This window comes from Eriocheir sinensis, chromosome 23, assembly GCF_024679095.1.
Source record: "Eriocheir sinensis breed Jianghai 21 chromosome 23, ASM2467909v1, whole genome shotgun sequence".
In the NCBI taxonomy this organism is placed as follows: domain Eukaryota; kingdom Metazoa; phylum Arthropoda; class Malacostraca; order Decapoda; family Varunidae; genus Eriocheir; species Eriocheir sinensis.
This window is the reverse complement of record NC_066531.1, coordinates 15,332,547-15,344,431: the sequence shown is the minus strand read 5'-3', so window position 1 is coordinate 15,344,431 and position 11,885 is coordinate 15,332,547. Positions and strand designations below refer to the sequence as shown.

General features: G+C 46.2%; 1 protein-coding gene across 1 annotated transcript; it reads right to left on the bottom strand.

Annotated features, from left to right (window-relative positions):
• Nucleotides 1-462: 462 nt before the first annotated feature.
• Nucleotides 463-8,468, bottom strand: LOC127002503 (uncharacterized). Its single transcript, XM_050868550.1, has 6 exons — nucleotides 8,343-8,468; nucleotides 7,969-8,120; nucleotides 5,903-6,015; nucleotides 5,171-5,263; nucleotides 1,109-1,221; nucleotides 463-750 (listed from the first exon to the last, which is right to left on the bottom strand). Exons 1-6 carry the CDS (start codon nucleotides 8,466-8,468, stop codon nucleotides 670-672), a joined length of 678 nt encoding a protein of 225 aa, XP_050724507.1. The 3' UTR covers nucleotides 463-669.
• Between the last annotated feature and the right edge of the window lie 3,417 nt (nucleotides 8,469-11,885).

The window sequence follows — 11,885 nt, the reverse complement described above, 5'->3', positions numbered from 1 at the left end:
TTTTTTAACAACAGAGGAGTGGCCGAAAGATAGAGAAGAGCTGTGTGGGTGGAGCCCCCCACGTGCGATGCATACTCCATTCGAGGGCGGACAAGGCCTTGTATATGGATAGCAGCGGTGGGGGGCAGAAGAACTGGAGGAGACGATACAGAACGCCCAAACTCGAGGAAGCAGATTTAGTGAGAGAAGAGATGAGAAGTTTCCAGTTAAAATTTTGAGTTGAGGATAGACCGAGGATATTTAGTTCTGAAGAATTATAAGGTGACAGCTGAGTGTAGTTGAAGAATAGGGGATAGGTGTTTGGAAGATTGTGTCGAGTTGAAAGGTGGATAAATTGGGTTTTTGAGGCATTGAAGGACACAAAACCCAAAGTTTCCTTTATCCCAATCGGAGATGATAGCAAGGTCTGAGGTTAGGATTCTGCAGCCTCAGTCTTATAAACTAAAACAGATTTTACGACAATTTCAATAATATGATTAATACTGACAAATGTGCCCTATGCGCAGACTATCATATAACATCGTAGACGCCATGATACCACGATAATTCACACCTCAGTCTCGGGTGCCGCGACGAAAGCCAAGGCTGTTACACAGAGACGGCCTTGGCACAGCACCACTATAACTCCTCCTCTTCATCTCTCTCCTTTCCCTTCCCTCCTCTTCCTCCTCACTCAGGCTTAGTGATGCGGAAGACGAAGACGAGACCCTCCTTGTCACAGAAATAGTTTGGGACGATGCGCCGCTCCACCTGAAGGAATTATGACCATCATTTCAAATACGTGACCTTCTCCCCCTGGCCAGCTCCTGACCATCTCCTTATACCAGTGTGTCGTGACAGGCGCCCATACAGTGAACAGCCCCGCCAGACAGAAACCTTGATTAGAGTAAATGTTTTATTGTACCAACGTTGCCAGATAGTTGTACTCAGCCTCTTATATATTTACCAACTTCTGACTTCAAATATGTCTCCTGGGGCTCAATAACTAGATTAATTTATATCTATCGTTAAAATAGTTAATTCCTGATGTTTCTTGGCAATAGTTAGGTGTCAAAAAACGGTAAATACTATGCTCTGAGTACGATAATCTGGCAACGGTGCTCCCTACCTTCTTCCACTTCCCGTCCGCCTCCAGCTGGTCCATGTAAGGCTCCAGCTTGTCCTTGTAGGAAGGCACGGTCTGTAGGAACTCATGGCGCATCACGATGATCACGAAGCCTCCTGGAGTGCCGGAGAGGAGGAAATCAGTTAATCATTGGGGCATACGCTAGGGGGCGCGTCGTCTAGCCCACCCTAGGGAGACCGCCTCAAGGTTTACTCCAGGCAAATCTGAAGTCTCTATGTAGGCTGTTTCCCATCCTAAACGGCGCCTAAGTTCGCCTGTTTGAAAAGCCTCTCGTAAAAGTTGCTGGGATTACCATGAACTGTTTTGCGATCCTATAGTAGGAGTAGGTAGGAAGACACCTACCGAACGGGCGTGACCTACTCCCGGTGAGGATATATGGGAAGCGAGGAGGGTGCTGAAGCCCTTCAAAGACCCTTCCCATGTCCTCACTAACCGTTTCCCTTTTGTCTCATCAACACCAGGGAGCAGTTCAGCATGCTCTCTAAAGACAGTTCCTCTCTCTTTCTACACCACACTACATTCACGCAACACACACACCTTTTCCCAAAATTCAAAATTTAGAATGGCGAAAAATAACAATGCCTCGGAGTCCCCGCCTGGGGGGGGACCATAAATTCCCCTTCTGGCTGCCGACTTGAGAGGTGTCCTGATAACTCATCGAACCTCTTTCTTATCAACTTCTGCAACATTCGTGGTCTTCGTTCTAATTTTCATTCTGTGGAACACCATCTATCCTCCTCTAAACCTCACCCTCTCTTCCTCACCGAAACACAGGTTTCTGAGGCTACTGACAGCAACCTCTACTCTGTTCCCTCCTACTATCTCTATCCTAAATTTTAATCCAAAGCTGGATGTTGCGCCTACGTGCGCAACGACATCACTTGCTCTCGTGCCCACGACCTTGACTCTTCTGAATTTTCCACCATCTGGCTAAGACTTCATTGTCATTCTATTACTAAATACATCTGTGCTGTTTATCTCTCACCTAACTCTACTATGTAAAATTCTTTGACTATTTGAATTCTAAAGTGGAGCACATCTTGACTCACTCTCCCTTCACTGAAATCTCCATCATGGGAGATTTGAATGTTCACCACCAGCTTTGGCTCTCATCCTCTTTCACAGACCAGCCTGGTGAACAAGCCTACAACTTTGCTCTCCTCAACGACCTAGAGCAGTTGGTTCAGCACCCTACACGTATTCCCGACCGTTTTGGAGACAGGCCCAACATTCTAGACCTCTTCCTTACCTCTAATCCTTTTCTTTACTCTGTCAAACTGTTCTCTCCGTTGGGTTCCTCCGACCATAACCTTATTTCTGTTTTCTGTCCTATCGCTCCTGTACATCCTCTGGACCCACCGAAGAGGCGATGCTTCTGGCATTTTGCTTCAGCTCGGTGGGACGACCTTGTTATAGTAATTGTAGTTATCAATGGAAAAAAAAACACGACAGATAGATCACGCCACCTTGTAGGAATGTCAGCTGTCAGTGTTTACCATCTCAGTTTGTATACAAAGCATTTCATCAAGCTTAGAGGTCACCTTGACATACGTGACCAATTGTAACTTCATTATTTTCCACTCTGAAACTCGTCACTCCTTCGAGAGAGCTCGCGCGACACACACCTAGCGTCTCGTCTCTCTCACCCACGCTACGCTGTATCTTAGGTTAAGAATATATTTCTTCTAAGACAGCAAGAGTTTCCCTTCACGCCCGCAAGTCCCCGCAACGAAGCGTTACACCGTTACAACCTGAGGATGTACTTTTCCGATTTCCCGTGGAATGATTACTGCCTCCAGGAGAGAGACCCCTCTGTGTGTGCCCAGCGCATCTCAGAGGTGATTGTCTCTGGAATGGAGGCATACAATCCACGTTCATTTTTTACTCCTCATACTAAAAATCCTTGGTTTAATCGTGGTTGTTCTCGTGCTATTAAAGATAGAGAGGCAGCTCACAAAAAGTTCCAGACCCTTCGAACTCCCGCTAACTATGGCTTTTAAATCTCAGCCCGGAATCGGGCCAAATCTATTCTCTGACTTACCAAAACTGCTTTAATCAATAGAAAATGTCAACACCTTGCTTCTTCTAATTCTTCTCGTGATTTCTGGCATGTAGCCAAAAATGTCTCCTCCAATTTCACTTCTTACTCTTTCCCTCCTTTCCTTAACCCTGACGGCAGCACTGCCGTCTCATCTGTCTCTAAGGCTCAAACTTTCTGTAAGAACTGCACCCTGGACGATTCTGGGCATATTCCTCCTACTCACCCCCCCTCTGACTCTTTTATGCCCGTTATTAAGATTCTTCCAAATGATGTTTTCTATGCCCTCTCTGGCCTCAACTCTCAGAAGGCTTATGGACCTGATGGAGTGCCTCTTATTGTCCTTAAAAACTATGCTTCCGTGCTGACACCCTGCCTGGTCAAACTCTTTCGTCTCTGCCTATCAATATCTACCTATCCTTCCTGCTGGAAGTATGCCTTTGTACAGCCTGTGCTTAAGAAGGGTGACCGTTCCTATCCCTCAAACAACCGCCCTATAGCTTTACTTTTATGTATATCTAAAGGTTTTGAATCAATCCTTAACCGGAAGATTCAAAAGCACCTTTCCACTTCCAACCTTCTATCTAATCGCTAGTATGGGTTCCGCAATGGGCGTTCTACTGGCGATCTTCTTGCTCTCTTAACTGACTCTTGGTCATCCTCTTTTAGCCATTTCGGTGAAACTTTCTCAGTTGCGCTAGACATATCGAAAGCCTTCGATAGAGTCTGGCACAAGTCTTTGCTTTCTAAACTGCCCTCTTTCAGATTCTATCCCTCTCTCTGTTCCTTTATCTCCAGTTTCCTTTCCGGCCGTTGTATCTCTGCGGTGTTAGACGGTCACTGTTCTTCCCCTAAACCTATCAACAGTTGTGTTCCACAGGGCTCTGTCCTATCAGCCACTCTCTTCTTGTTATTCATCAATGATCTTCTTTCAATAACAAACTGTCCTGTCCACTCATACGCCGACGACTCCACTCTGCATTATTCAACTTCTTTCAATAGAAGCCCATCCCAACAGGAAGTACACGACTCCAGACTGGAGGCTGCAAAACGCTTAACCTCACACCTTGCAATCATTTCCGATTGGGGTAGAAGAAACCTTGTGTCCTTCAATGCCTCAAAAACTCAATTTCCCCACCTATCAACTCGACACAATCCGCCAAACACCTATCCGCTATTCTTCAACAACACTCAGCTGTCACCTTCTTCAACACTAAATATCCTCGGTCTATTCTTAACTCAAAATCTCAACTGGAAACCTCATATTTCCACTCTTGTTAAGTCAGCTTCCTCGAGGTTGGGCGTTCTGTATCGTCTCCTCCAGTTCTTCTCTCCCGCACAGTTGCTGTCCATATACTGGGGCCTTGTCCGCCCTCGTATGGAGTATGCATCTCACGTGTGGGGGGGAGGGTGCTCCACTCACACAGCTTTTCTGGACAGCGTGAAGTCTAAGGCTCTTCGTCTCATCAGCTCTCCTCTTCCAACTGATAGTTTTCTACCTCTTAAATTCCGTCACGATGTTGCCTCTCTTTTTATCTTCTATCGCTATTTTCACGCTGACTGCTCTTCTGAACTTGCTAACTGAATGCCTCCTTCCCTCCCGCGGCCCTGCTGCACACGACTTTCTACTCATGTTCATCCCTATACTGTCCAAACCCCTTGTGCAAGATTAAACCAGCATCATCACTCTTTCATCCCTCACGCTGGTAAACTCTGGAACAATTTTCCTTCATCTGTATTTCCTCCTGCCTACGACTTGAACTCTTTCAAGAGGAGGGTATCAGGACACCTCTCCTCCCGAAATTGACCTCGCTTTCGGCGACCTCTTTTGATTTACTTTTTCTCAGGAGCAGCGAGTAGCGGGCTTTTTTTTATATTATTGTTTCTTTTTTTTTGTGCCATTGAGCTGTCTCCTTTTTTGTAAAAACACTTTCACACTCACATTCACTCACTCACGCACGCACGCACGTACGCACGCAGGCACGCATGCTCACTTACTCACTCACCGTTCTTTGCGACACGCACAACGTCGTCGAGGCCACTGTGTGGGATGTGACCTTCGCCCATACCGCCCGAGGTGACCACCAAGTCGTATGTGTCTGAGAGAGAGAGAGAGAGAGAGAGAGAGAGAGAGAGAGAGAGAGAGAGAGAGAGAGAGAGAGAGAGAGAGAGAGAGAGAGAGAGAGAGAGACGTAAAAGAAAAATACGTATATTAATCTTTACATATGAAACAACAACAATAACAATAATTCCACTCACACAACTCTCCTGGACAGAGTGGAGTCTAAGGCTCCTCGTCTCATCAGCTTTCTTCCTCTTACTGACAACCTTCTACCTCTTAATTAAATTCCGCCGTTATGTTGCCTCTTTTTCTATCTTCTGTCGATATCTTCATGATGACTGCTCTTCTGAACTTGCTAACTGCATGCCTCCCTCCCTCCCGCGGCCCAGCTGCACACGACTTTCTACCCATGCTCATCCCTATACTATCCAAAACCCTTATGCAAGAGGTAAACTCTGGAACAACCTTCCTTCGTCTGTATTTCCCCCTGGCTATGACTTGAGATCTTTCAAGAAGAGTGTATCAAGACACCTCTCCTCTCGAAATTGACATCTATTTTGGCTACTCTTTACTTTTATCTTTTGTGGGAGCGGCGAGTAGCGGGCTTTTTTTTGTACTCTTTTTGTTGCCCTTGAGCCGTGTCCTTTGATGTAAAAAAAAAAAAAGCTACTAATACCTTTGGGCACGGTGGAGTGTCCGCTGCCGAAAAACTCCAGGAAGTCGTTGGTATAGATGCCAGTCTCCCGTTGCTTCATCATGCCCTCCGACGGGTCCACAGCGTCTATGTGCCTGTGGGATTGGCTGTAGTAGTTGTAGTAGTAGCAGTAGTAGTAGTAGAAGTTATAGTAGTAGTAGTAGTTGTTGGGAATCAGTAAATTTACCCTACCCAACAGTTAGGTCACTCGCAAAGTGAATAACACACCCGTCAGACAATCCCAAACAAACAAGTGCTTACCAGCTATTAGGTGGTGAAGGTATCCAACAAGCAACTCCAGACAGCCGAACAAATAATAATCCTACCGGATCCGTGTAGTAAAATCTATCTGTCTCAAATAACTGCTGGGGGCACTTAGCTGAGAAGCGGGTTTCAAAAGATATTGTTGTCTCTGAAGTCTCGTTGCCGGGTGTAGTATCCCTCAGTCAGGTAATATAAGGCACACTGCGTCCGAGTTAATGGGTGGGCTGCAGTGCCTTGGTCTTTACTTTGTGAAGGCCGGTGGTGGAGTGAGAGAAAACCAACCACGTGGGTCTGAAGCGATATTTTTAATTTCTCTCGCCAGATGGCGTGGCTTTCCTCTCTGTTTCCATAGGTTAAATTATCCTTGCTCTTTAATTTTAATTCAGCAAGAACAATTAGTTATTATTTCATGAAAGGAAACACTTCACTATTGTTATTCCTTTCATGGTAAATGTGGTTAGTCTTCAGGCAGTGAATAAGTTAATTCTGTCTCGGTTTGGGAGCCGATGACCGAAGTATTCAAGTTCCATCGAAGGCTTATTCGAGCTCAGACGATACTCATAGTTGGCTTGAACTCTCGGCCCGAGACTAGTTCCATAAGGGAAATAGTTAATTTGTCTAGTCCCCCGGTTAACTAGCCTAATTCCTAACATAGTATAGCCTATCGATTTTAACTTGAGCCCTTGGGCGCGACACAAGGATTCCCCACGAGACCGCGCTGGTGCCACATCACTCCATTACTCTCCTCAGAGAGGGTGGCTACCTCTCTCTCTCTCTCTCTCTCTCTCTCTCTCTCTCTCTCTCTCTCTCTCTGCATGGCTGCGCAGGGGGCGAGAGTGAGATCTACTTGATTTGTCCATTGTGGCGTAACGTTGAATGGTGCGGCCTGGCGCCTGTTGCCAAGGTCCGTCAGGCAGCAAAGTTGCATGAGCCACGTTGCCAAGTGATATGGAAGGTTTACTGAGTCGTTGTCTTTCCCTCTAATCCCAGGTCGAGTGCCCCAGTCTGCGGGATCTGCGAGAGCAGTACCTCTCCCGGTGTCGTGATGTACATGGGAATTTTTCCCTTTCCCTAATGCTGGGTGAAAAGGCGTTCACCCCTGGACATGACGTCATGGGGTATCTACAGGAGATGGGCATCCTCCATCTCTTGTAGGGTCTCTTCAGAGAAAGTTCTTTGTATTTCACTAATGCATTTTTAATAAACATTTTATTATATTTTAAACTAGTGCTATATCTGAATGGACCATTTCAAAACTATCTTCCTAATAACTTTTATCACCCTTAGATTATTTTAATTATTTGCCTTCCATTTTATTACTCCGGTGCCATATGACCAAGATGTTGCGGCGCCATGAAAGAAACTCTAAATCAATCAATCAATCAATCCCTCTAATCCCAAGCCATTCATAACACCACGCAGTCGTATTATGAATGTATGTAAATTCCATAAATAGATAACGTACAGACTAACAGTGAGACAAAACGTCATGCGCAGGTCATCGCTAGATCTGTAAACAATGGGGGTTTCCCCGGGCCAAGCCACAGGACTTCATTTTAAGTTAGAGTCGATGGACTATAGTAATGCCGCTCATGCCCGCTCCCAGTTCCCACCCAGCGGCCCTGCCTCTACACAAGCTGCTGTAATTTCCAACACATCATCTTCATCTCTTGGCGTTGGACTCGTGTTGAGGCTGAGGCACTGGCAGGCAGGAGGCAGTGGACTGGAGGATATTTAAGTATGGTGACCGGACATCCCCCTGTCTGCGGCCCTGCGGCACCCACCTGAAGCCTTCCCGGTGGAGTTCGCGGCCCACGCAGCCCGTCCCGGCGGCCACGTCCAGCACCCTGGCCTTGGCTCGCCGCTCCGGGGGTACCCAACGCAGCGCCTCCTCCACCGTGATGGCGGGGCCACGGTACCCGCCTTTCCAGATCATCTAAGGGGACGGGGAAGCGGGTGATTACAGGTGCGTACCCCAGGGGCCGCATCATTTCACTCCCGGACCTCAAGGAGTAGTCGCCGGTTTAACGCAAAATCATTCCAGCGATACCCCATGATTCTGCGTAGGCACTTGGTACCGAAGGCATCTCTCTCTCTCTCTCTCTCTCTCTCTCTCTCTCTCTCTCTCTCTCTCTCTCTCTCTCTCTCTCTCTCTCACCATCTCCTCGTAGTTCTCGGACCACTCGTTGTAGCCGGCCACCATCTCCTCCGGCGTGACCCCCGGCCTGTGGACTTTCGCGATCACCCTCATTGCCACGTCGCCACGACTGCCGCCCTCAGACATTATCCTGCAGAAGGGAAGAGACGGGAGAATCACAGGCAGGGCATGACTACAGTACAGTACAATTCCTTTATATATTATTTATATATTTACGAAGGTAGGTACAGTTTTCTAGCTACGCGCCGCACTCCTCGCTTATTTGCCGGCTGGCTCTCAAGCTCCGCCCACCTCCATGGCAAGTGTGCCCCGCCTCTCTCTCTCTCTCTCTCTCTCTCTCTCTCTCTCTGGAATGGAATAGACTAAGCAATCACATAGTTAGTGCAGCGACGATAGCTTGGTTTAAGAGTAGACTGGATAGCTACATGGACGAGGATGACAGGTGATGGTGAGGTGTGGGTGCAGTAAGGCTCTCCGGCTTATTGCACGGCCAGCTGAAGTTGCTCTCTCTCTCTCTCTCTCTCTCTCTCTCTCTCTCTCTCTCTCTCTCTCTCTCTCTGTGTGTGTGTGTGTGTGTGTGTGTGAGAGAGAGAGAGAGAGAGAGAGAGAGAGAGAAAGCGAGAGAGAGAGAGAGACTCGTGATCAGGGTGTGATGAATGAACTACACACACACACACACACACACACACACACACACACACACACACACACACACACACACTCCCAGGCTTCACGGTCTGACAGGGCGGCAGTTCGAGCCCGCTCAGGCCGGATTCATTCCGTTGACTAGGAGTGGTTACTATCCCCCCTTGAGAAAAGGGGATGGGGTGAGTGGTGTGTGAGGTCCTGGCAGTACCCATAGATCGACGATAAAGAGCACTTGCTCATGTCGGGAGGGTACCTGCTGCTGGCGATTACGAGACCAACACGTGATCAGGTCGTGGTGAATTACACACACACACACACACACACACACACACACACACACTTTACACGTGGCAATTCCTGGCCGGCAATACAGCCGCGACGATCTAGCGGATAGACCGGCTGGGTGCTCTCGAGAGAAAGTACCTTCACACGTGGGAGGAGCCGCCGGGAGCATCAAGACATAAACTGCTAGTAAATGCAAGGGCATGAATTCACCCCAGACACCCCAAAAGGCTACTACCATATCTTAAAACCACAATGAGTTTGGTCCATCAGCCTAATATTGTAGAAATACTTTAAGTAAACGAGTTTTATCATAAGTAGTATTGATTGATTGCCTGATTGTTTATTGTTGCATTTAACAAGAAAGGAGAAGGGAGGAACATACGAAATTACGAGGGGCTTCGAAGACATGTTGAAGGGGTAAACTGGGATAATTTAGGGATTCATGAGAGCCAGAACTGTGGGTTGGAGAGCCAGGAGAACCAGGTAGAAATGTCTTACAATAATTTAGTTAGAGTAATAGTAGAGGGGCAAGGACAGCATATACCACAGCGAACACTTAGAAAAGAAAACAATGACCCTAAGTGGATGACTCGTGGACTAAAACACGAGATAGGGTTAAAGAAGGGAATTTATCAGAAAATAAAGAATGGTGAAACACTTCTCAGGGGCCGGTATGTCGAACTATCTAGATTAGTGAAGAAAAACACCAGGATAGCAAAAATGAATTATGAGATCAAAGTAGCAAATGAGGCGAAAAGTAATCCTAAGGGCTTCTTTCAGATGTATAGAACAAAAACAAGGGAGAAAATTGAAACGCTGAAAACAAACACAGGGGAGCTAGTAGAAAATTACGAAAATATGAGCACATTGCTGAACGACTACTTACTTTCAGTATTCACACAAGAGGATCGAACGACTATTCCGGAAAGGGTTCAGGTGTACGAGGGCGGGGATGGCGATAAATTGAGGGATATAATCATTACCAGGCAAGTAGTTCAGGATGAAATAGATAAGCTTAAGAAGAATAAGTCGTCAGGTCCTGACGGGATATTTCCGAGGGTATTAAAGGAATTAGGTGATGTACTCAGTGACCCACTAACCGACATCTTTAAGATGTCGGTAAATACTGGTTATACGCCCAGCCTATGGAAAGTAGCTAATGTGACGCCGATTTTCCAAAAGGGGGACAGGTCAGCTGCTTCAAACTATTGACCAATTAGCTTAACATCGGTTATAGGCAAGATGCTGGAGTCCATAATAGCCAGGAACATTCGGGAGCATCTAGAGAAACATAGCTTAATTCACGACTCGCAGCATGGGTTCACTGAAGGTAGGTCCTGCCTCACCAATCTTTTGTCCTTTTACAATAAAATATTTGAGGCAGTAGACAGAGATGAAAATTATGATGTAATCTATCTTGGTATTAGTAAAGCGTTTGACAAAGTTCCTCACCAACGACTGTTGCTTAAATTACAGGCTCACGGAGTGGAGGATAAAGTTTTGAACTGGGTCAAGGCGTGGCTTAGCAATAGGAAGCAAGGAGTGCAAATCAATGGTAAAAGATCTGACTGGGGATGTGTTACGAGTGGGGTCCCACAAGGTTCGGTATTAGGTCCACTTTTGTTTAATATTTATATCAATGACTTAGATAAAGGAATTAGTAGTGATGTCAGTAAGTTTGCAGATGATACCAAGATCGATAGAGTAATTGAGTCGGATCAGGACGCTAGTATTCTCAAGGATGAACTAAACAGATTGTACGACTGGGCGGATAAATGGCATATGGAGTTCAATGTAGGGAAGTGCAGTATTCTGAGTGTAGGTAGGAACAACCCATCTCATAACTATTGCTTAAATGACATTCTCATAAGCAGGTCTGGGTGCGAGAGAGATTTAGGGGTCTTAGTGAGCTCTAATCTCCGTCCAAGGGCACAATGCATTCAAGCTAGAAATCGAGCAAATAGGGTACTGGGATTTATTTTAAGAAGCGTAAGCAACAGAAGCGCCGAAGTCTTCCTCAAACTATATTTAGCATTAGTTAGACCTCATCTTGACTATGCGGTTCAGTTCTGGTCACCCTACTATAGAATGGATATAAAAATGTTAGAATCGGTGCAGAGGAGGATGACTAAGATGATTCAGGGGTTGAGAAACTTGCCATACTAGGAAAGACTCAAACAGTTAAACTTGCATTCTCTAGAAAGGCGAAGGGTGCGTGGATACATGATCGAGGTTTATAAATGGATGAAGGGCTTTAATAAGGGGGATATTCATAAGGTTTTGTTGGTAAGAGAACCGGGTAGGACACGAAGTAATGGGTTTAAACTGGATAAATTCAGATTCAACAGGGACGTAGGCAAAAATTGGTTTACTAACAGGGTGGTGGATGAGTGGAATAGGCTTAGCAGTCATGTGGTGAGTGCCAATACAATTGTAACATTCAAAAATAGATTAGATGAATTCATGGACAGCGATATTAAGTGGGGTTAGATACACGGGAACTTAGGTTCAAAGGAGCTGCCTTGTACAGGCCTACCGGCATCTTGCACAGTCCTACGTTCTTATGTTCTTAAAGATGGCAGAGGTGAAGAATAACAGATTCCATATAAT

Coding starts and splice junctions, on each gene's coding strand:
- LOC127002503 (XM_050868550.1), bottom strand. CDS start 8,468: ATGTCTGAGGGCGGCAGTCGTGGCGACGTGGCAATGAGGGTGATCGCG. Junction 5,264..5,902: donor ACACTCCACCGTGCCCAAAG/GTATTAGTAGCT, acceptor TCTCTCTCTCAG/ACACATACGACTTGGTGGTC. Junction 1,222..5,170: donor TGTGCGTGTCGCAAAGAACG/GTGAGTGAGTAA, acceptor CCGGCACTCCAG/GAGGCTTCGTGATCATCGTG.